A 20,377-nucleotide genomic window follows, 5' to 3' on the forward strand; every position below is an offset into this window, starting at 1 on the left:
GAAAGTCGGACGCTTAACCGACTAAGCCACCCAGGCGCCCCAATATCATCTTTTTTATACTGATATTCATTTCTGAACAACGGAAGCATCTTTTTGTTCCTACTTTTTATTTCAAAAAATTGGTTACATAGATGGCTTTGATGTAAAATTAAATAAGTATAANCTGAGCCACCCAGGTGCCCCTGAAATATATTTAATAAATTAAATGTAAAAATATGTATCACAGAAAATTTTATGAAGCAACGAAGATTTATAGATTCAGAGAATGTATTAACAGACTATGTATATTTTAAGGAAATACAGCACACATACCATAAACTGCCAAACAGATTCCAAGTAGGCATAAAATTCAAATGAAAGGATAGTTTTCTGCTCAGAGTTGCACAGAAAGCCCTGAGTTTTAAAAATTTTTAAATAACAGGTGTGTAAACAGATGCAACTTTCTTATTTTGTTTTATTCCTACTCCTAAAACTGCACCACTCCCTGCGAGTCTATGGGTATATTTATAATATTAAAGTTCAAAAAAATTATACAATTTTAGCAGTAAATAAATTCTGTTTCCTTTTTATCATCCAGGCACAAAATATAATCTTGAAGCTCTGAAATTGCACATGCTTTAAATAACTTACTCGTCAGCATTACTGTGGCAGCTGACTGACATTTAGAAGAAAACGTGCTGGGCTGTGATGCTCTATCTGTTTCCTCTGGGGGCGCCATTACATGGCGGTCTGCATGTCAACAGGCGCATTGGTAGTGTTCACGGGGAGGGCACAAATGGCAGTTCTGTACGCGTGTATGCTGTGCTTACACATAAAATGTGTATCAGTCTCTCCTGCCCGCTCAGATCACGTACACAACTGTTAATCCTCAAATGTACCTGCTGAATTCTCATTAATGAGGATACATTAACTGTCCCTAAGTTACTTTCAAAGGACAACCTTTCCCCCTAGTTTCTGGACTTGGTTTTTGAAGCGTGAGCTCACCACTTAGTGGCTGCGTGCGCTTAGGCGAGCTACTTGGTGGCTCTGTGTCTCCTGTCACCATCTGTACAACGGGTATATTAAGGGGCGCCTGGGTGGCTCTGTTGATTAAGCATAAGACTTTGGCTCAGGTCATGATCTTGCTGTTCAGAGTTCAGAGCTAACAGCTCAGAGCCTGGGGCCTGTTTCAGATTCTGTGTCTCCCTCTCTCTGCCCCTCACTTGCTCATGCTGTCTCTCTCTTTCTTTCTCTCTCAAAAATAAACAAACATTAAAAAATTTTAAACAGGTATAATAATATTCAACCCTATAAATAGGGTTGCTGTGAGTTATTAAGTTAATATCCACAAGGTGCTTAGAAAAGTGCCTGGCACATAAGTACTATAGGAGCGTCACTTGAAATTTTTGAGTTTCTTTCCTAATCCAATTCTACCTCCTGTCAACTGAATTTGATGGTGTATATTTGGTCTCGCTGGTGTTTGACCTGCAGATTGTCCATGAAAACTGCCCCTTGGTCATGCTCTCTTCCATTTCAGGCAGGACCTGTGTGCATGTCTCTATGTGCCTGCAGTGGTCTCCACCCCTTACCCCCCAATTCTCACCAATTTCACATAGTTATTAACTCCTTTTGCCCTTTAGATTTCACTTCAAACATTTCTGGAGTGGGGGGGGAGCCTTCCCTGGCCCTCCCAGGCTAGATGAAGGCCTCATGCTTCGAGTATTCCTATTTCGCTTTAATTTTGTAGCTCTACAGTTATGTGAGTATTTAGTAAATAGGAAGTGACAAACTAAAATGTAAGCTTCTTGAATGCAAGGTCAAAATCTATTTTCTTCATCACTATAACCTAATCATTACAGCATCTGGTATAGAGTAGGTAGGTGTTAAACAGAGGCGCCTAGGGTAGCTCAGTTGGTTAAGCATCCTGGACTTCAGCTCAGGTCATGATCACATGGCTCGTGGGTTCGAGCCCCGCATCGGGCTCTGTGCTGACAGCTCAGAGCCTGGAGCTGCTTCGGACTCTGTGTCTCCCTCTCTCTCTGCCCGTCCCCTGCTTGTGCTCTGTCTCTCTCTGTCTCAAAAATAAACATTTAAAAAAAACTTGCTTTTTATATACAAAAAATCTGTTAAAGAAATGAATAAATTAATTTCAGAGGTAAGTCTGAAGTTCATCATCAGTGAGTAAGATTTGCCCAAGACTATACCACTGTAAGTGACAGAGCCAATCATGAGAATTCAGTTCTCCTGACTCAAAGTCCTCATTATTTCCAGGGCATTAAATCTTTGATTACACGTACCATGCAAAGAACCATGTGATTAATGTGGTGTAGGTTCTAGAATAAAAAGTAAATGTACAGATCGGAGAGAATGAGGGTATCTAAGGTAGTGGGGGGGGGAATGGGACTCCCCCCCCTGAGAAATTCATATTTAAGATGTGAAGCAGGACTTTGCATGAGCAAGGGGGAATTGGGTGGAAGATTCAAGGCAGAAAGAACCATTGACACAGTGGTCCAATGATGAGAGAAAATCTTGGTGAATAAGGAGAGAGAAACGACCATGGTGATTGCAACGAAAGGAATGCGAGGTGGGAGGCTGAGGTTCATCGGAGAGGCGGGGCCAGACCATGTCCCACCTCGTGCTCCAAGGAAAGACTTTCGTTCCTTACCTAACAGAAGAGAATACCACTGATGGGTTTTAAGTACGGGTAACACAACCCAGCCTGCCCTTTTGTAAGGCAATACTGACTGCACTATGCGAGGTTTGGGAAAGACCAGATTCAGTAACGGGGTGGACGCAGGGGCCCGGACGGAGAGACATGTAGAAGAAGATGCGCACGTGTCCAGCATGATCTACTGGGAGAATCGTGGTACCATTTAGTGAGAAAGGGCCAGTGGCAGACAGATCAAGAGTCTGGTTTCACGAAGTATGTAATGAGCTCTCAACAAATAGTAAGAACTATTATTGTGTTTGCAGTTGCTGCTGTGACTGATGATTCAAAACCAATTGCTGCAATTGAGGGTAAGGGTGACTTTTATGGATTTCAACGGATTTGGGTCCAAGGTGTTGTCCCCGCAGGCACTTGGTGTTTGAAAAGGGCAATTACCTACGGGGCTCATGCCACTGAGCCTCAACATGCAGAAGCCTTTTTTTTTTTTTTTTTTACCTCCAATCTGATTTCTAGGGTAGGCACAGGATAACATGAGAGGGACACGTGAGAAAACAGCCTTCCTTGTTCGTGAATTTCCTTCTCCTTTTCTCAAGAATCAAGAAACTCCAGAGACAAGGATATGACCATGAGCTACAGGACTGTTATGGCCAACAGATGTAGGAGGCCATCAATGTCGTATGCGGGGAATCAACCTAGAAAATGGCCCTTAATTGGCTTGGGATGGATAATGGATGAGTCAAGACAGCTCAGAGGATTTTCCTATAAATTGGGTAAGGGAGAGAGAGCAGGCAAAGAAGTCAAGAGGTGTCCTTATTTGACTGCTGATCTCACAAAAGGTGTTTTGTACCCTATTTTCTGATCTAGATTTTACTCCTATCTGTCTCATGGGGGAGTCTGTCATATTCATTTACATTGTTTACATAGAGTAAAAAAAAAAAGAAAGAAAGAAAGAAAGGAAAAAGAACACCTACGGGGATAGTTAGTTGGCAGCACTGACTACGTAAGAACGGTTTAACCCTGGTGAGCCAGCATCGCCCTCGCAACTGCTCAGTCTTTCCACTGTGACCGGCTCCTGCCTGCTGCCTTTGTTCCCTTGAGATGTGAGTGAGGAAAGACCACACATCAGGACTGGTCACATGGTGTTCATCAGAATCCCTGTTACCGGGGCGCCTGGGTGGCTTAGCCGGTTAAGCGTCCGACTTTCGCTTAGGTCATGATCTCGCGGTTCGTGGGTTCGAGCCCCGCGTCGGGCTCTGTGCTGCCTGCCAGCTCAGAGCCTGGAGCCTGTTTCAGTCTGTGACTCCCTCTCTCTCTGGCCCTCCCCTGCTCACACTGTCTCTCTCTCTCTCTCTCCTAGAAAATAAAAAATAAAAAATAAAGACTCACTACATTTCCCTCATTTAAAAAAAAAAAAAAAAAAGAATCCCTGTTACCATTATCCTGACCGTCTTCTTAAAGAAGGCCCAGAACATACGAGGGGGTTGGAAAATGTGTTAAAGAGACCAAAGGGCGTGTCTGTTTCCAAGGTTTGGGGCCCTGACTGAAGCAAATTTACAGCACTTAATCTACACGCCAACTGAGCATTTTGCAACCAGGTATTTTTAAGACGACTGCTGAAAAAGGCGTTAACGGGAGGTCAAATCTAAGAAAAGGCCAGATGGTTTTGGTTCCATAAGATCCTGCCTATTGTCTAAAAGCTACAGCGATTCTTGCTAAATCTCACACATATATATACTTCGCTGGCATCAGTTAAGCAAAAACACCATCAAGGAGCATCAGATCAACACATACAGACCAGCGCAAAGCCAGGGAATTTAAAGAGGGAAAGGGGGGGGGCATGAGGGGCCCAGTCAGTTAAGTGTCCGACTTTGGCTCAGGTCATGATCTCATGGTTCGTGGGTTCAAGCCCCGCATCGGGCTCTGTGCTGACAGCTAGCTCAGAGCCTGGAGCCTGTTTCAGATTCTGAGTCTCCCTCTCTTTCTGAGCCTCCCCTGCTCATGCTGCCTCTCTCTCTCTCAGAAATAAATAAAAACATTAAAAAAAAATAAAGAGAAACTTTTAAACAACGTTCTGAGCAAGTCTGACAGGTATTTTATCTGTATTAGAATACTTATAAAGGTCCTTGAGGTATTTTAATGTATTTTTAATTCATACCTTTATTATCCTATTTCTTAAACTAAGAAAAGGGTCTCATATTTATTTTGACTTCTTAAATTTAAATATGCACATACACACAGCTTAAAAAGGAACACGTCTTCTTTCCTGCTTTGGGTAATTTGTAATACGTCCCAATCTAGGAACACCAGAAGTACCCCCAGTTCAGTACAACAAAATACGCTGGTGTAGAATTACTGCTGCATGTGTATCTATTCCTCATTTTATTAACCATCCTTGTGTAAATTTACATCAGAGCATCAGCTTTTGGACACGCGCTGAAAAGAAGACATTTTTATTTTCTATCTAAAAATTCTGAAGAGAATTTATTTTCTTTGTATCTTCAGCAATGAGAAGCCGGAGTTTGAAAATCAGAGTCTGAGTGTTTGAAACAGGCCTCCACCAGCATCAGCTACATAACCATTTCATCTGTGCCCTTCGCTTTCTACATCCACCTCAGATACTCACTGTAAGCAGGACACAGTTGTACCTACCTCAAGAAGTTAAGTGTCCGATCCTTTCCTACATATAAAGGACTTCAAACTGTGCCTGGCACAGAGTAAATAACCCTCAAATGCTAGCCATTGTCATCACCGTCACTATCACTATCCTTCTGAAATAGGATCATTTATTTTGCTCCTGGACGCTTGGAGAAAGAGTCTACGAAATACATATTTAACTCTGTCCTCTGTATTTGTGGCCCTTCGCCTTACCAGAAACAACAATATTTCTCATTTTCTGTTCAACGATGGTTTTTTTTAGGCCAGGGATTCTCGAACTTTTCCTTTCCATAGACACCTTTACCACATACCGGAAGAGTCCACAAACTTTCACGTGACATAGTTTATAAGTTTAGAATCTTTTAATTAAGAAAATACATATAAAAAGGGATGGAAGGACCCCCCCCCCCACAATAACTCCACAGCCCCTCGGAGTCTCCCTGAATAGTGAGAAACAATTGCTTTCATTGGTAAATAATATATCTAAATTAAAATGAAATTCTGGTTCTTTTCTCAAAGCCCTGTGAGTTACAGCTCTTCTGGCCTCTCTTACCTCGCCCATGACCGCTATGGGTGTCTCTCCTGTTGCCTGAGCCACACGATGTTCAACTAAGTAGAACATGTACTCATCGTAGAGTAGACGGATCAGGTGGAAGGAGCCAAAGCTAGCAGCACTGCGTAAGGTTAAGTCCCGAATGACCATTGAGCTGTTTCAAGAGAGAAGACATACATGCAGCCCATGTTAGTGACCGGTTCAATCTACTTTTCCTCCCAGACGAAGTTAAGTTAGAGGCTCTAAGAGGCCGGTGTAGCACACAACCCGCCTTGCAATCTTTCATGACTGAAAGCAGTTGGCTCAACTCTACTAAACAGGGTAGGAGGGGCACCAGAGGGGCTCAGTCAGTCAGGCATCTGACTTCAGCTCAGGTCGTGATCTCCTGGTTCGTGGGTTCGAGCTCTGCATCAGGTTCTGTGCTGACAGCTCAGAGCCTGGAGCCTGCTTCAGATTCTCTGTCTCCCTCTCTCTTTGCCATTCCTTCACTTGTGCCCTATCTCTCTCTGTCTCTCAAAAATGCATAAATGTTTAACAAAGTTAAAAAAAAAAAAGGGGGGGTGGGAAAGAGATACCCCTTAATGGGTTTGGTTAGATCCTTAGCAGATCTAGACAGGTCTTCACTGGGAAAGAACATTTTACTGTCACAAGAGTCTTCTGATTCTATTACTCTCACAGATGGGTCAGAGGTAAATAAAAAAGATCTTTGAAAGACTGACAGCTCATCACCACCATAAGAAAAAGTAACTACACGTGAAGTCTTATTGATGGGTAAACAACGCATCACCACCTCTCAGCGATAACAACTCTGGATGTAACTGGGAAGAAATAGGTATTTGTGCCACGCAAAGGTTATGAAATATACTAAGTAACACTCCTAGATATGGCAATCTGGAACAGAGGTATAGACAGGGACCCCTGAGAATCCTGTTCGATGGCAAATTTATTAAGTGATTTCTTTTTTTTAATTAAAAAAAATTTTTTTTTTACAAATAGTTTATTGTCAAGTTGGTTTACATATAACACCCAGTGCTCATCCCCACAAGTNTCAGTATGGTTTTGATTTGTATTTCCATTTATTAAGTGATTTCAACTTCTTACTGATTTCCTTTTATTTTTTTATTTTTTTAATTATTAATTTTTTTANCGGATGCCTAACTAACTGAGCCACCCAGGTGCCCCTATTGATTTCCTTTTAAATTAAGGTGATTTTTCCATTAGAAATAAGTATAATGAAATTAATTAAGAAATGCATATGTTTGAAAAATGTAAACATTTAATTGATAAAATATGATACCAAAATGTGAATATTAACATAATACTAATAATATACTCCATTATAAATATGTATATGCACACATATATATTTATATTAGAAAGAGAGAGAGTGCATGCATGCATGCACAAGCAGGGGAGGAGCCGGCGGGGGGGGGGAGAGAGAGAGTAAGAGAGAGAGAGAGAATATCTTAAGCAGGCTCCATGCTCAGCACGGAGCCCAGTGTGGGGCTTGATCCCACAACCCTGGGATCATGACCTGAGCTGAAATCAAGAGTCAGCCACTTAAGTGACTGAGCCATCCAGGCGCCTCTACTGTATTATATTTAAAATGGAAAATAGTCCTTAAGAAAATCATGGCCTCACTGAAGATGTGTCCATCCTGGAGCTTGTCCATGCACTTCAAACCTTCTTAATATTTCTAACTTAGAGTCAGTGCTGGCTGGCTGTGTGTGTGTGTGTGTGTGTGTGTGTGTGTTCTTATCACTTTCATTTCATGGTCTCTTTTAGAGATTTTTAGCTCAGGAAAACTAAAACAGCCATTATGTTCTCGGATAGGTGGAAGAGATGAAATCTCACAAATGCACAGGCTGATATTCCTAAGGCCTGTTTTGCAATGAAGAACTGTAAAATGTCAGGCAGATGGAAAAAGACTGTTCTTCTGTTTTCTGTTTCATTGTCAACTTTATTTATGTAGAGGCTATTAATATATCAAATTCTATACATTCAATTTGGCAAGTGGCAGATCACCATGGTACATCTGAGACTCTAAGCCCTACATTCTGAATCTGGCTCTTCATTAATTCACTGTCAACTTTAAACAAATCATTTCCCTGAGATTGTTTTTCTTCTTGGGTAAAAATAAAAGCCACATTTTTGGTCTTACCTAACTTATATGATTATTTCAAGGATGTGAAGTAAACTTATGAATGAACAGATCGCTATTTAAATAGAAGTTACAATTATACAGGAGAAGCTGAGTTTCTCAATCTCAGTTGGTTAAAGCAGCAAGAACAGAAGGTTATTATATGATGATGGCAGGGGACCTTTTATTATTGGATTCATTTATTAAAAAGAAAAGAAAAAGCAGGAATTTAGAATGAGACAGACTCATGTTAACCAGTATGTGATCTTAATTGTAAGCATACCATTCAACATTTTAAGGTTCAAGGTTAGTCTGAGGGTCAAATGAGACAATGTATAGGGGATCTTAAGAAAACTACCCATTATGGGGCGCCTGAGTGGCTGAGTCAGTTAAGCGTATGACTTCAGCTCAGGTCATGATCTCACAACTCACAGGTTCAAGCCCCACATCGGGCTCTGTGCTGACAGCTCAGAGCCTGGAGCCTGCTTCCGATTCTGTGTCTTCCTCTCTCTCTGCCCCTCCCCTGCTCATGCTCTCTCTCTCTCTCTCTCATAAGTAAACATTAAAAATTTAAAAAAAAACCTACTCATTACTAATTTCTCTGACATTGGTTGTAGCAACATTTTTCTAGGTATGTCCCCTAAGGCAAGGCAAACAGAAGCAAAAATAGACTATTGGGATACATCAAAATAAAGTTTCTGCACAGCAAAGGAAATAATCAACAAAACCAACAGACCACGTGAGGAATGGGAGAAGATATCTGCAAATGACGTATCTGATAAAGGGTTAGTCTCCAAAATATATAAAGAACTTATATAATTACACACACACACACACACACACACACACACACACCTCACAACAATCCAATTAAAACATGGGCAGACGACACAAGCATTCATTTCTCCAAAGAAGACACACAGATGGCAACAGACACAAGACAAGAAGCTCAACATCACTCATCATCAGGGAAATGTAGATCCAAACCGCAGTATGTCACCTCACACGTGTCAGCAAGGCTCAAATAAAAAATACAAGACACGAGAAGGGCTGGTGAGGCTGTGGGACACAAGGAGCGGTGACGTGTTACTTGTGGGAACGCAAACTGGTGCAGCCTTAGCGGGAAAGTGTGGCAGTTCCTCGAAAGTTAAAAGCAGCACTGCCTTATGACCCAGTAATTCCGCTACTGGGTATTTACCCGACATATATAAAAATACTAATTCAAAGGAATACGTGCACCCCTACGCTTACTGTAGCATTATTTACAAGGGCCAAATTATGGAAGCAGCCCAAGCGGTCGCTGATAGGTGCACGGGCAAAGAAGTGGTATATACATTCAATGGAGTATTACTCAGCCCTAAAAAACAATGAAATCTTGCCATTTGCAACAATGTGGATGGAGCTAGAGTATATTGCTCAACAAAGTGGGTTAGAGGGGGGCAAATACTGTGTGATTTCACTCATATGTGGACCTTGGGAAACAAATGAGCAAAGGAAAAAATGGCAGACGAACCAAGAAACAGACTCTTAACTATAGAGAACAAACAAACTGACGGTCACCAGGGGGGAGGTGCCTGGGGGGAGGGGTGACATACGTGATGGGAATTAAGAGGACACTTATGATGAGCGCTGAGGAATGTACAGAACTGCTGAATCACTATATTGTACACCAGAAACTAACATAATACCGTATGTTAATTATATGAGAATTAAAAAAAAAAAAAAAAAGGAAACTACCCATTACCACAGTACTCCTTATATTAGAGTTAATAATACATTCGTTATGGTCATAAACCATAATTCTAGTGAATAATTCCTCAGACTCAAATACCTTAGTGAATACCTTAAGTTTAGAACTCTGTGGGTAAACTACTAAAAACAGACTAGTTCTTTCATTCATATGCCACAGATAAAAAATTCTGTTTATAATTCTACGCATGCCTTTCCTCAAATTTAATGACACACAAACCATTTGTAAAAATAATAAATATAAACTTAATACCTATTTGAATTTAAACATTTATTTTCCTATGGAAAAATCTTAAAAGGCAGAGAAATCTCCCTACTTAAAAGAGCAAAAGGAAATACAATGCAAAAGTAACAGTAAAATGTTGTATAACATTTTTACCTAAACAGATCCAAACTTGACCATGTGGAGTAAATAATTTTGAATTGAAGCAGAATATTTGCTAACTGTATCTCTCGATGAAGACAGAAAATACTTATAACATATTCCAGAAAAGACAAAAGGCTAACAAACATACAAAAAAAGGATTAATCTTATACAAAATTTTAAAAATTGCAAATTAAACACCCACATCACCCATTATATTGTTAAGAGATGAAAAGGTCCAGCATTGCCAAAAAGATAGGAAAAGAACTCTCATTTACTGTTTCTGTGACTATAAATTCACAAAGCTTCTATGGTGAAGGAAATCTGGCCCGATTTACTAACACTAAAAATGCAAAAAACCTTTGACTTAGCCATTCTAATTCCATAAATTTACACAAATGAACACAGGGAGTTTTAATTGTAGCAGTATTTATACTGGTGAGAAACTAGGAGGGAAAACTAAATATCCATTAGTCGACGTTCGTTAAATAAATGATGGCTCATTCATGCATGAATTGTGTGCAACAGTTTAAAGACAGGAAGAAGAATGGACATAAAGATAGTAACATGGAAAGGTGTGTATGATATAATGTCAAGTTAAAGGAGTAACACGGATGGGAGTCTGTTTAATATAACAACTGTCTTACAGTTAAAAAAAAAAATCCTACCCTTAAATAAATGGGAATGTGTAACACTTTATTAGCACCGAGATAGCACACTTCATTAATACAGTGCTAGTCACTTTAAGAAGTTCAAACCTTTTTACCAGAATGTGTCTGAAGACACATGGCCGATTTCATGCAAAGATAACCATTACAGTATTTTTTATAATTCTATCACAATGCCAAAAACCACCAAAATGGGTTGGAATGAGCGGGAAAAAGTAATGTTTAAATAATGTATGAGACATACACATAATAATATTGAATATTGTGAGGACATTAAAAGTTATGTGTTTGAAGACGTTTAATGGTGAGAAATGCTTAAGATATCATGTTAAATGAAATGGTAAGGAAAAGATACAGACAATAAACTACAGTAAACAACTAGATTCCAATTTTATATAACACTAAAAAAAATCCCCAACAATTTACCAACGGCTATTTCTGGATATTAAAATTATGATGTAAGTTTATTTCTCGTTATTTTTTTAAAGATTTTGTTTAAAGTTTGTTTATCCATTTGAGAGAGAGAGAGAGAGAGAGAAAGAAAGAGAGGGAGAGCGAGCGAGCACCAGCAGGGGAGGGGCAGAGAGAGAGACAAAGAGAGAATCCCAAGCAGGCTCCCTGCTGTCAGTGTGGGGCTCAAACTCACAAACCACAAGATCATGGCCGGAACTGAAACCAATAGCCAGCCGGATGCTTAACTGACTAAGCCACCCAGGGGCCTCTTTAAAAAAAGACTTTAAGTAATCTTGCACCCAACGTGGGACTTGAACTTACATCTCCCAGATCAAGAGTCGCAGGGTCTACTGACTGCGACAGTCAGGCAGCCCTCCTTGATATTTTTAGTATTTCACATATTTTCTAAAGTGAGTGCATATTGATTTCATTTAAAAATGTTTATTTTCCCTCTCTCTCTCCATTCCTCCCCTACTTGCGCTCTGTCTCTCTTTTTCTCAAAAATAAAGATAAAAAAAGGGGGTGCCTGGGTGGCTCAGTTGGTTAAGTGTCTGACCTCAGCTCAGGTCATGAACTCACGGTTCATGAGTTCAAGCTCCGTGTCAAGCTCTGTGCTGACAGCTCAGAGCCTGGAGCCTGCTTTGGATTCCGTGTCTCCCTCTCTCTCTCTGGTACTCCCGTCTTGCACTCTCTCTCTCAAAAATAAATAAAGGTTAAAACAATTTTTTTTAACGTTTCTTTCATGGGGCACCTAGTTGGCTCAGTTGGTTGAGCATCTGGCTCTTGATTTCAGTTGGGTCATAATCTCATCATGGTTTGTGGGTTCAAGCCCTGCGTTGGGCTCTGTACTGGCAGCTGAGGGCCTGCTTAGGATCCTCTGTCTCTGCCCCTCCCTTGCCCGTGTTCTTTCTCTCAAAATGAATAAAATAAACTTTAAAAATGTTTATGTTAAAAGATGACATTATAAACATAAAATCCAATTCTGCATCAGTTGAATGTCAATAAACCTTTGCAGGGATAAATATCACAGATAATAGAAAGAATTACATATATATTTCTAAGTTCAAATTTTAGGCCTTTATATTTCCCTTAAGAGAGAAAAACCCTGAAATTGTGTTAATGACTAAGGAAAATATTCATACTGAGTTGCTTTCTGATCATACTCTAAAATGCAGTGTCAATTGCTTTTTTCCAAGAGAATTTACCTCCGTCCACTCAATAGATGTTTATTGCATTCCTACTCTGTGCCGGGGTCTTGTTCTAGAACAAGTTAGACAAAAATTTGGTTTTAGCAGAACTCAGACTCTAGTAAGAGAAAATAGGTGAGGAAACACAAGCAGATAGAACATATCAAGTTAGGTAATTCTTATGGAAAAAAGTATATCAGGACAAAAAAACACAGATCAGGAAAAAAAATTAATCCTATCAAAAACTATGGAGAGGGGTGGTGATGAGCATTTTCAGGTAGGCTGTCAGGAAGGCTGTTTCTGAAAAGGGGCTTTAACTGGATTGAAACTGGACTGAAGTGAGCCACGCAAGAACCTGTGAACTTTCCTGGCAGAAACGAGAGCAAATGAAAAGACTGTGAGGCAGAACCAGGCTTGCTGTGTTCAAAGGACAGCCAGGGGATGGAAGATAGTCCGCAAAGAGAAGAAGACACCGAGGGTCTGTGGCCACCACTAGCTGGTCCACGTCGGGTCTCCAGGACAGAGCGTTGGATTCCAGTCTGCGTATTTTGGAAACTTTGCGACAGTCAGGCAGTCACCTGAATTCAGCATAAAATACACCTGTAACACTAAAATCTGTTGGGAAATTAAGAAGAATCTGATGACCTTCAGTTATAACACCTAGTTATTTTTAGGAAATAGTGATAAGCATGAAATTATTGTATGTTTAAAAAATAATCCGTTGAATTATTTTACGGACGCGACATCAGTACCCTCTCTATGTTGGAGCCTTTGCCCTACAGGCCAAGTATTAAATGACACAATTAACAGTTTAATTGGAAACTTTTTGCCCGATTCAGACCTGATTCAGACTTCTGTAAGATAGGTTGCAAAAACTGACTCTGTTGAATTTCATGTTGCTAAGTTACCATGAATTCAACTTCTTATAAGCTCTGACTTGCAAAGTTAATTGTTTTATAACAGATGAGAAATGTATGGTCTGGGCGCTGAAACATATGCCCTAGCAAACGACCCTCAGTCCACCCCTTTGCGTATTCAGGAATTTCTCACGCCCTTCCTAAGAAGAAAAGGGAGACCATCCCACCTGTGATTCGCATGCAAACTCTCTTTTCAAACAGTGCATATGGCTGATTCCAAAAGAATATCACTTTTTGGAAGATTTATAAATTGTCCGGGTGTAAGCAAACTACATTCCCTGTCCCCTTCTTTCCAGTCGCTGTACCAAAGCTCTTAATCTTGTTCTTTAAAAATGGGATATTTGGGGGGCGCTTGGGTGGCTCAATCGGCTAAGCGACCAACTTCAGCTCAGGTCATGATCTCACGGTTCGTGGGTTCGAGTCCCGCGTCGGGCTCTGAGCCTGGAACCTGCTTCAGATTCTGTGTCTCCCTCTCTCTCTCTGACCCTGCCCTGCTCACGCTGCCTCTCTCTCTCTCAGAAATAAATCAAAAAACATTAAAAAAATTTGTAAAAATGGGATATTTGGGTGACCCTCAGGGTGTTTCTGAGGAATGTTCTCTTCTGTTAACCATAAAACAAACAAGCTGAGAAATGGCCCACATAAGTTCTCCATTTCTGCCCAGGAAAGGTGGTAATACTTTTTCCCATCTCCTGGGGAGCCAACAGTCATTCTTCCCAGCCAGGTTAGGCAAGGAGAGACCCCCATTTGGAGCAAGGGGTGTCCGCAGTAATGCCTCAGCCTGCTGCTGTCAGGATTCTCTGCTAGCCCATTTCCCTATTTGTATGCGCGTAAACAGATACACAGAACTTGAGAAATTAGGAGATTATCTGACTTCAGAACATGAAGGGTCTGTGTGTGTGACCGCCACATTCTTCTTACAATGCCAAAACCGTGAAGGAAGGAAAAAAAGAAAAACCTCTATAATGTTGCTTCTCTGACAGTTTGTGAATGTAGTTTTCATTACTCAGCACGTTCTTACGCCTCAGTAAAAAACAGTTTGGATTTAAGGGCTCTTAAGTTTCTAAGCTGTGGACTTTGCCTACCAGCAGGAGGTACGCATCTGTCTGAATATGCCTTTCCTTCTGTGGTCCTGAACTACACGCCTTTGAGTCTTTTTGAAATGAAAATAATACCCATAATAGCGTCTGATAATAACAAGCCAATTATCCCCAACTCAGGGAGGACAGAGGGCAGACAAGCGATCGTCTGCCGGGTTTGTATTTCTGCAGAGAACAAGAAATACAAGTAAGTAATTTTCTCTCCTTTCAAGATACTTGCAATAGATCTCTGTGGAGATGGAGGCTCCAGGGGTAAATTTCCAAAATGATATCAATTAAATATAGAAAAAAAAACCCACAGGAAGGAGTAAGGGCAAGTCTGATGTAACAACCTAAGAAAGCAGTTAGGAAGGAAAAAAAATAAACACCTTGCTTTTTCTGATATAGAGAACACACCCTTATTTTGGCCGTAGAGGTTTTAGAACCTTTTAACTAGTCTGTATAACTGGCTTTATTAATCATTCATGAAATATATATACCATCTGTATGACTTTCTGGGAAGAAAATGTTTGAATAAAAACATTGAGTCAGAACCAAATGGGAAAATACCTGAAACCTTCTTAAGAAATGTTCTCAAATTAAAATTTGGAATTCTACTATTACGATGCATATCGCTGCATCATCTTTGACACACTGTGACATCATTTTCCAAATCTTCCCCACGTATTCCAGGGAAAACTGAACATTCCTCATCAACATATTTCTCATTAACACCCAGATCTAAACTATCACTGGTTTTACTGTGGTGCGCCGGGGGGGGGGTCACAGAGCCGGGCAGCATTTTAATAAGGCACTTCTCAAGTCACATGGGTTAAAGGTATTATTAAACATAGGAGTCGAAGAACTGCGGAATGACTCCATTCCCAAAACAAGACAATAACAGAAAACGAGAAGGCTTTTTCCTGCAGTGGACCCTGAGCTATACACATTAGAAGACTATTTTCAGGGTGTAAGATTAAGCTAACTCTTAATTAAACATCTATAGGGCATCTATAGCTCTACTTGAGTTTAAGAAATGAGAAGTGGATGAAATCAAGTAAAATCAGCTGAAAGAAAGAAATTTCTTACAATAAGAACTGAAGCAGCTACCAACATCATTAAAAGACCTCTGGTTACATCTTCATGAAGGGGGTCAAAACAAGATCAAGAAATCTTACAGTTACTTCTGGGTTAACAAGTACTGCTAGTCCCTAAACTCTCTTATTTATATACCTTCTCGCTGCATAACTAGCTTCGGATTCAGCCCCGAGGTCCAGACGATGACCATAGTGCGCCCACGGCCACAGTGTGGTGTGTCCTGTGGTCACTACTTTCTGATACTTGCACGAATGCACAGAATCTAAATTAGGAACCACCTAACCCTCGAGGTAGATATGGCCATTACGCCCAAGGCAGTGGGCACATCTTCATCGAAAGGAGAAAACAAACAAACAACAAAAAACTCCCCAAACTCCTGCCACAAGAAAAAATTCCAGGGTCAGAAACAAAACTTAACTAATTCATGTTATGAAATGGACTCCATCTATCAATTTCATCCCCTGTATTTTTTGATACAGGCTCTGCCTGTACCCCTTGCAGAAGACATATAGTCAACACCTCCTCCCAATATCTGATGTCATGTATCATATACCCTGAAGGGCTTTCTCTTCCGAGGTTCCAGGTTGATAAAAACACACATTTATATCTATATTATTTTGGCCAATAAGTGATTCATATTGTACTGTCTACTAGATTATTGGATCTTAAACGGGCTGTGCTTTAGAATCAGCAAGAGGAAGCTTTCTGCAGACATTTTTCTCATCACCTCTATGCCTCATCAGGATGCCCACCCACCAAAATTTTGATTCATTCGGTAGAGTCTGGGGAGGTACCTACGATTTTTATTCATCTTATACTAACATGCAGCTAGGTTTGAAAACAGCTGTAACTGATAAAATGAAGAAATTAAGCAGATGGCTCTGAACATACATCACAATCACCTGAGGGACTTTTTAAAAAGCACAGATTGTTACGCCCCATCTGATTGGCTCTGCAGTTTCTGATTCTAATGGACTTGGGGGAGGGGCATGAGAATTCGCTTTTTGAATATGTTTCCTGATGCTCCAGGTCTACTGACCACAGTCTGCAATCACCTCACTAGGGAATCTCAAGCAAGTGGTGGTACGTCTGCCTGTGTGCATGAGGGAAGATGACACTGGCCCTTTCCTGCTGCTGAACACAGCAGCTAGGCTAGAATCAGAGACATTCCCGCCTGAGAATGCCAGGGCTGTGAGCAGAAGGCTTGTTTTCCTAACAGATTATTCCCGTAAAGCTTCTAGAGCGATGCTATGATGCTGTGATCAGCGGGGTGGGCTGAAGTCCCAACGGGGACTCTGCACCCCAAGTCTTCATTCGTTTCTTGTCTCTGGTCTGAGAAGCATGTACCTACACACGTATTTGTAGCCTATGAAGAATAAAGCTTGGGAAAAAGTGAGCACGATACCTGTAGAAAGACCATTTTAGCAGGAATTGCCTGGCAGCTTTAGGAAAACTGGGCCTCCCCTCGTAGGGCTTCAGCGCCTGCATCATCACGTTGTCCAGCCACGCGGCCCACTGCTCCAGGGTGCTCTGCTGCTGAAGCGTCATCTTGAAGTCCGTCTCTAGTCTCTGAACCATGTTGTCATCACACTGGCACACCCAGGAGGCCTGCTCCTGGGACAGGACACAGAGCAGAGGAAAAGTTCAGCTCCGCATCTGTTCCTCCAACGGTGGCACGCAAACCGGGTGCACGTGTCAGTTGTCGAGAAAATGAACATCGCCTCCATGCATGAAAAACCATGACTTGGCTTTCCTACGTCAGCTAGTCTGCGTAAAGGATCAAAACACACCATCTCCGGGGACACCTCGGTGGCTCAGTCCGTTAAGCCTCCAATTCTTGATACAGACTCAGGTCAGGATCTCAGAGTTTGTGGGATCGAGCCCCGCATCCAGCTCTGCGCTGTCGGCATGGAGCCTGTTTGGGGTTCTCTCTCCTCCCCGCCCCCTTCTGCCCCTTCCCAGCTCACTCTCTCTGTCTCTCAAAATAAACATTTAAAAATAAAAATAGGGGCGCCTGGGTGGCTTAGTCGGTTAAGCAGCCGACTTTCGCTTAGGTNTTGAGAGAATTTAGGGTAAGTTAGATGGATGAACAGATTCAATTGGCTGAAAGAGGTCCCTCGGGATTAAAAGGGAAACAAATACTCACTTGTACTGGGCATAAGCATATGCTATACGAGGGTTAGGCTTCGCGAAGTGCCCAGAACTGAAATACAACAGCAACAACAGCAAAACTACTTTTGAGAAAATGTAGACATCTACCCACCAAGGAACTCGGTTACTACTGTTTTCCTTCTGGTTCTGACTGGGAAGTTTCATGGTTGGTAACGGCAGTGGGAACGAGAACCTTTAATGCTATGTTTCAGTAGTTGCTCAAAGTTTTAGGACATTTCCAGTGCTAAACTGCATTTTAACATTAAAGAGTATATACTCTCAGGGTCGAGATATAATTATTTCGTAATATAACACTGGACGGAGAGTCAGAGGCCATGGATCTTAATACGGGGCGCGAATCAACTAAACTGACCTCAAGCAACTCACGTAATCTACGGGGGCCTCGTTCTCCTGAAGCATAAAATAGAGAAATGAAATGAGACAAGAATTTTGAGGCCGGGTTCACTGCATCCAGGTAATGTTTTCAAGATAAGCTCCTGTGGAGGGGTGTCCGTGAAGGTCCTAATTCTACATCTAAAACATTGTGATTATGTGTGTATTTTTCTGCAAAGCATGTTTATAGCTCCCATTCTCTAAGCCCTCAGAGGACAAGTTCATTCTCATAGATAGTTTCAGCTGAATAAACCCCTAATCTTCATTCTCTGGTTCCCATGTCTCTTCTGACAGTATAGACATTACCTATTCAACAGACATTTCAATGGGGAGGCATTTCAAATACAAAATGCCCAAACTGAATTTATTTTATTTCCCCAGGGAAACCTCCACTTTCTAAATCCTCAACAGATGACTCCATCCACTATCCTTCACTTACCTAATTATTAGCCATGAAGTCTTTCAGAATTACCTAAGTATCACTTTCAGATGTTTTAAGTACACTAAAATAGAATTATAGAAAAAGCTGAAAACACAAATAAGCACAAAGGGACAAAATACTAAGAATATCTAAGATGTCAACACTAAGAGCTAACTAAAATATGCCGATGCATAAACCTTTCAAACTTTTCACATGCGGTATGTGCTGATGCATAAATACTTACAGGAAAAAAAGGATCATATTATACATTCTAGTAGACATCCCACTTAGTTTCACTTAACCTACATATAATAACTGAATTTCCATGTAGGCAAATGCAGAACTGTATTTATTGTTGAATGACTGAATTTGCTTTAAGGCATGAATATGCCTTTCTTTACAGAACCAGTTCCATATCATTGGACATTCATGTGCCTTCCAATTCTTTACTATTAGGAAGAATGACGGAATTACCTCTCTTGAAACTATTATCTTTGCAAATTCTGCACTTACTCCTTTATGACAGAATTATGTAAGAATAGCTAAGCTCCTTCAACATGCCCTGTCAAATGACTTGAAAATTTTATATCGAGAGTACCCAGGGAAGAATTTAGGCATCAAGGAAAGGATCAGGAAGTTTGTTCTTGTTCTTTGCATTAATGTCCAGGCATTTTAAAAACTGTGGTTAAAAAAACACATAAAATGTATCGTCTTAACCATTTTTTAAGAGTACGGTCTAGGAGTGTTAACCATATGCTCTTTATTATGCAATCGACCCACAAAACTTTTTCATCTTGCAAACCTGAAACTCTATACTCCCTGTAGGAGGGGCTGTTTCTTGTTTGTGCACTGATAACAGGGGAGGGAGAGGAGAGGATCACTCACTGATATCCTTGGAGGAATTTAATTTCATACCATAAATTCAAGGCTCACTATCTACTTGGAAGTTAGTTTCAAGGCAAGGCAGGATGATTGGGAGCTGAAACCTAACTTAGACAAAGGACACCACAGGACATTGTCTGGCTTTTCAAATGACATTATATGCCATTTTACTACTATGGAGATTGAAAACATACTGATAATAGAGTGCACTGTCAATATTCCCTTGTGAAAAAGTTTGGACGTTTCAATTCTATAAATGGACAAAGCTAAGGATGAACATTAGAGATGTTCTTAACTTACAAATAAATTATATCCCAAATGATAAGGAGCCAGTAGCTTCAAAATCAGAATGTCTTTTAAGCAAACAAACGCAAGTGTATGCGATGATCTCTTATCAGGTCAACCTACCAAACCTACTTGCCCGTAATGCAGAAGGAAAACTCACGTAGAAGAACAATACCATTGCAATGCTATCGATTAAATAAAACAGAAAATCAATGATAGGGCAGTAAAGAAATCATCTTGAGCCCATGAGGAAAAGAAGATTTAATTAGGGAAGAATGAAGTGGTGATAAAGATTTATGGATATCCTGAAGGAAACCTCTTAGTACTTTCGGGCTCTTCAGAGCGTTAGGATACTTACACTGAAATGTAACCTGGTTGTTTTCCATGTAAAGCCTCCTTGCTGCAAAAGCCATCGCCCGCACAGGTGCCCATGCTACTGAGGTCAGTCTTGGAGGGGCAGGGCAACTTCCAGATGAACAGGAGAGGGTGATAAAAGTGGAATGAGAAACTGAAGACCGAGAACTCCCGAGGGCTCTAGGAAAACCCAGCAAATCTCCCAACAGAAAAGAAAGGAGGGAGTAAAGATGGAATGTGCTACTCTAAGGAGAATGTGATTAAAACGAGTGTGAGAAGTAAGGTGTAGAGGGACGTGAAGGGCTTGCCACTGTGTTCCTGGTCCTCCGAGGGAAAGAAAGGTCTTGGGAACAGATAGTAAAGCATACAAGTCCCAGCACT

At 40.8% G+C, this 20,377-nt stretch overlaps 1 protein-coding gene across 8 annotated transcripts in view; it reads right to left on the reverse strand.

Annotated features, from left to right (window-relative positions):
- RFX3 (regulatory factor X3) overlaps nt 1-20,377 on the reverse strand; it is a 250,388-nt gene that overhangs the window by 18,328 nt on the left and 211,683 nt on the right. For 7 of the 8 annotated variants that reach the window (XM_077759440.1, XM_077759435.1, XM_077759433.1 and 4 more), the window contains 2 exons: nt 16,916-17,124; nt 5,856-6,009 (listed from right to left, as the gene is read on the reverse strand). In XM_077759440.1, coding sequence (XP_077615566.1) covers nt 5,856-6,009; nt 16,916-17,124 — 363 coding nt within the window. Of the gene's footprint in view, nt 1-5,855; nt 6,010-16,915; nt 17,125-20,000; nt 20,108-20,377 lie in introns of those variants that run through there. The other variant, XM_077759441.1, reaches the window with a different exon arrangement.

The sequence above is a fragment of the Crocuta crocuta genome, unplaced genomic scaffold (genome assembly GCF_008692635.1).
Source record: "Crocuta crocuta isolate KB4526 unplaced genomic scaffold, BGI_CrCroc_1.0 scaffold41, whole genome shotgun sequence".
Classification (NCBI taxonomy): Eukaryota; Metazoa; Chordata; class Mammalia; order Carnivora; family Hyaenidae; genus Crocuta; species Crocuta crocuta.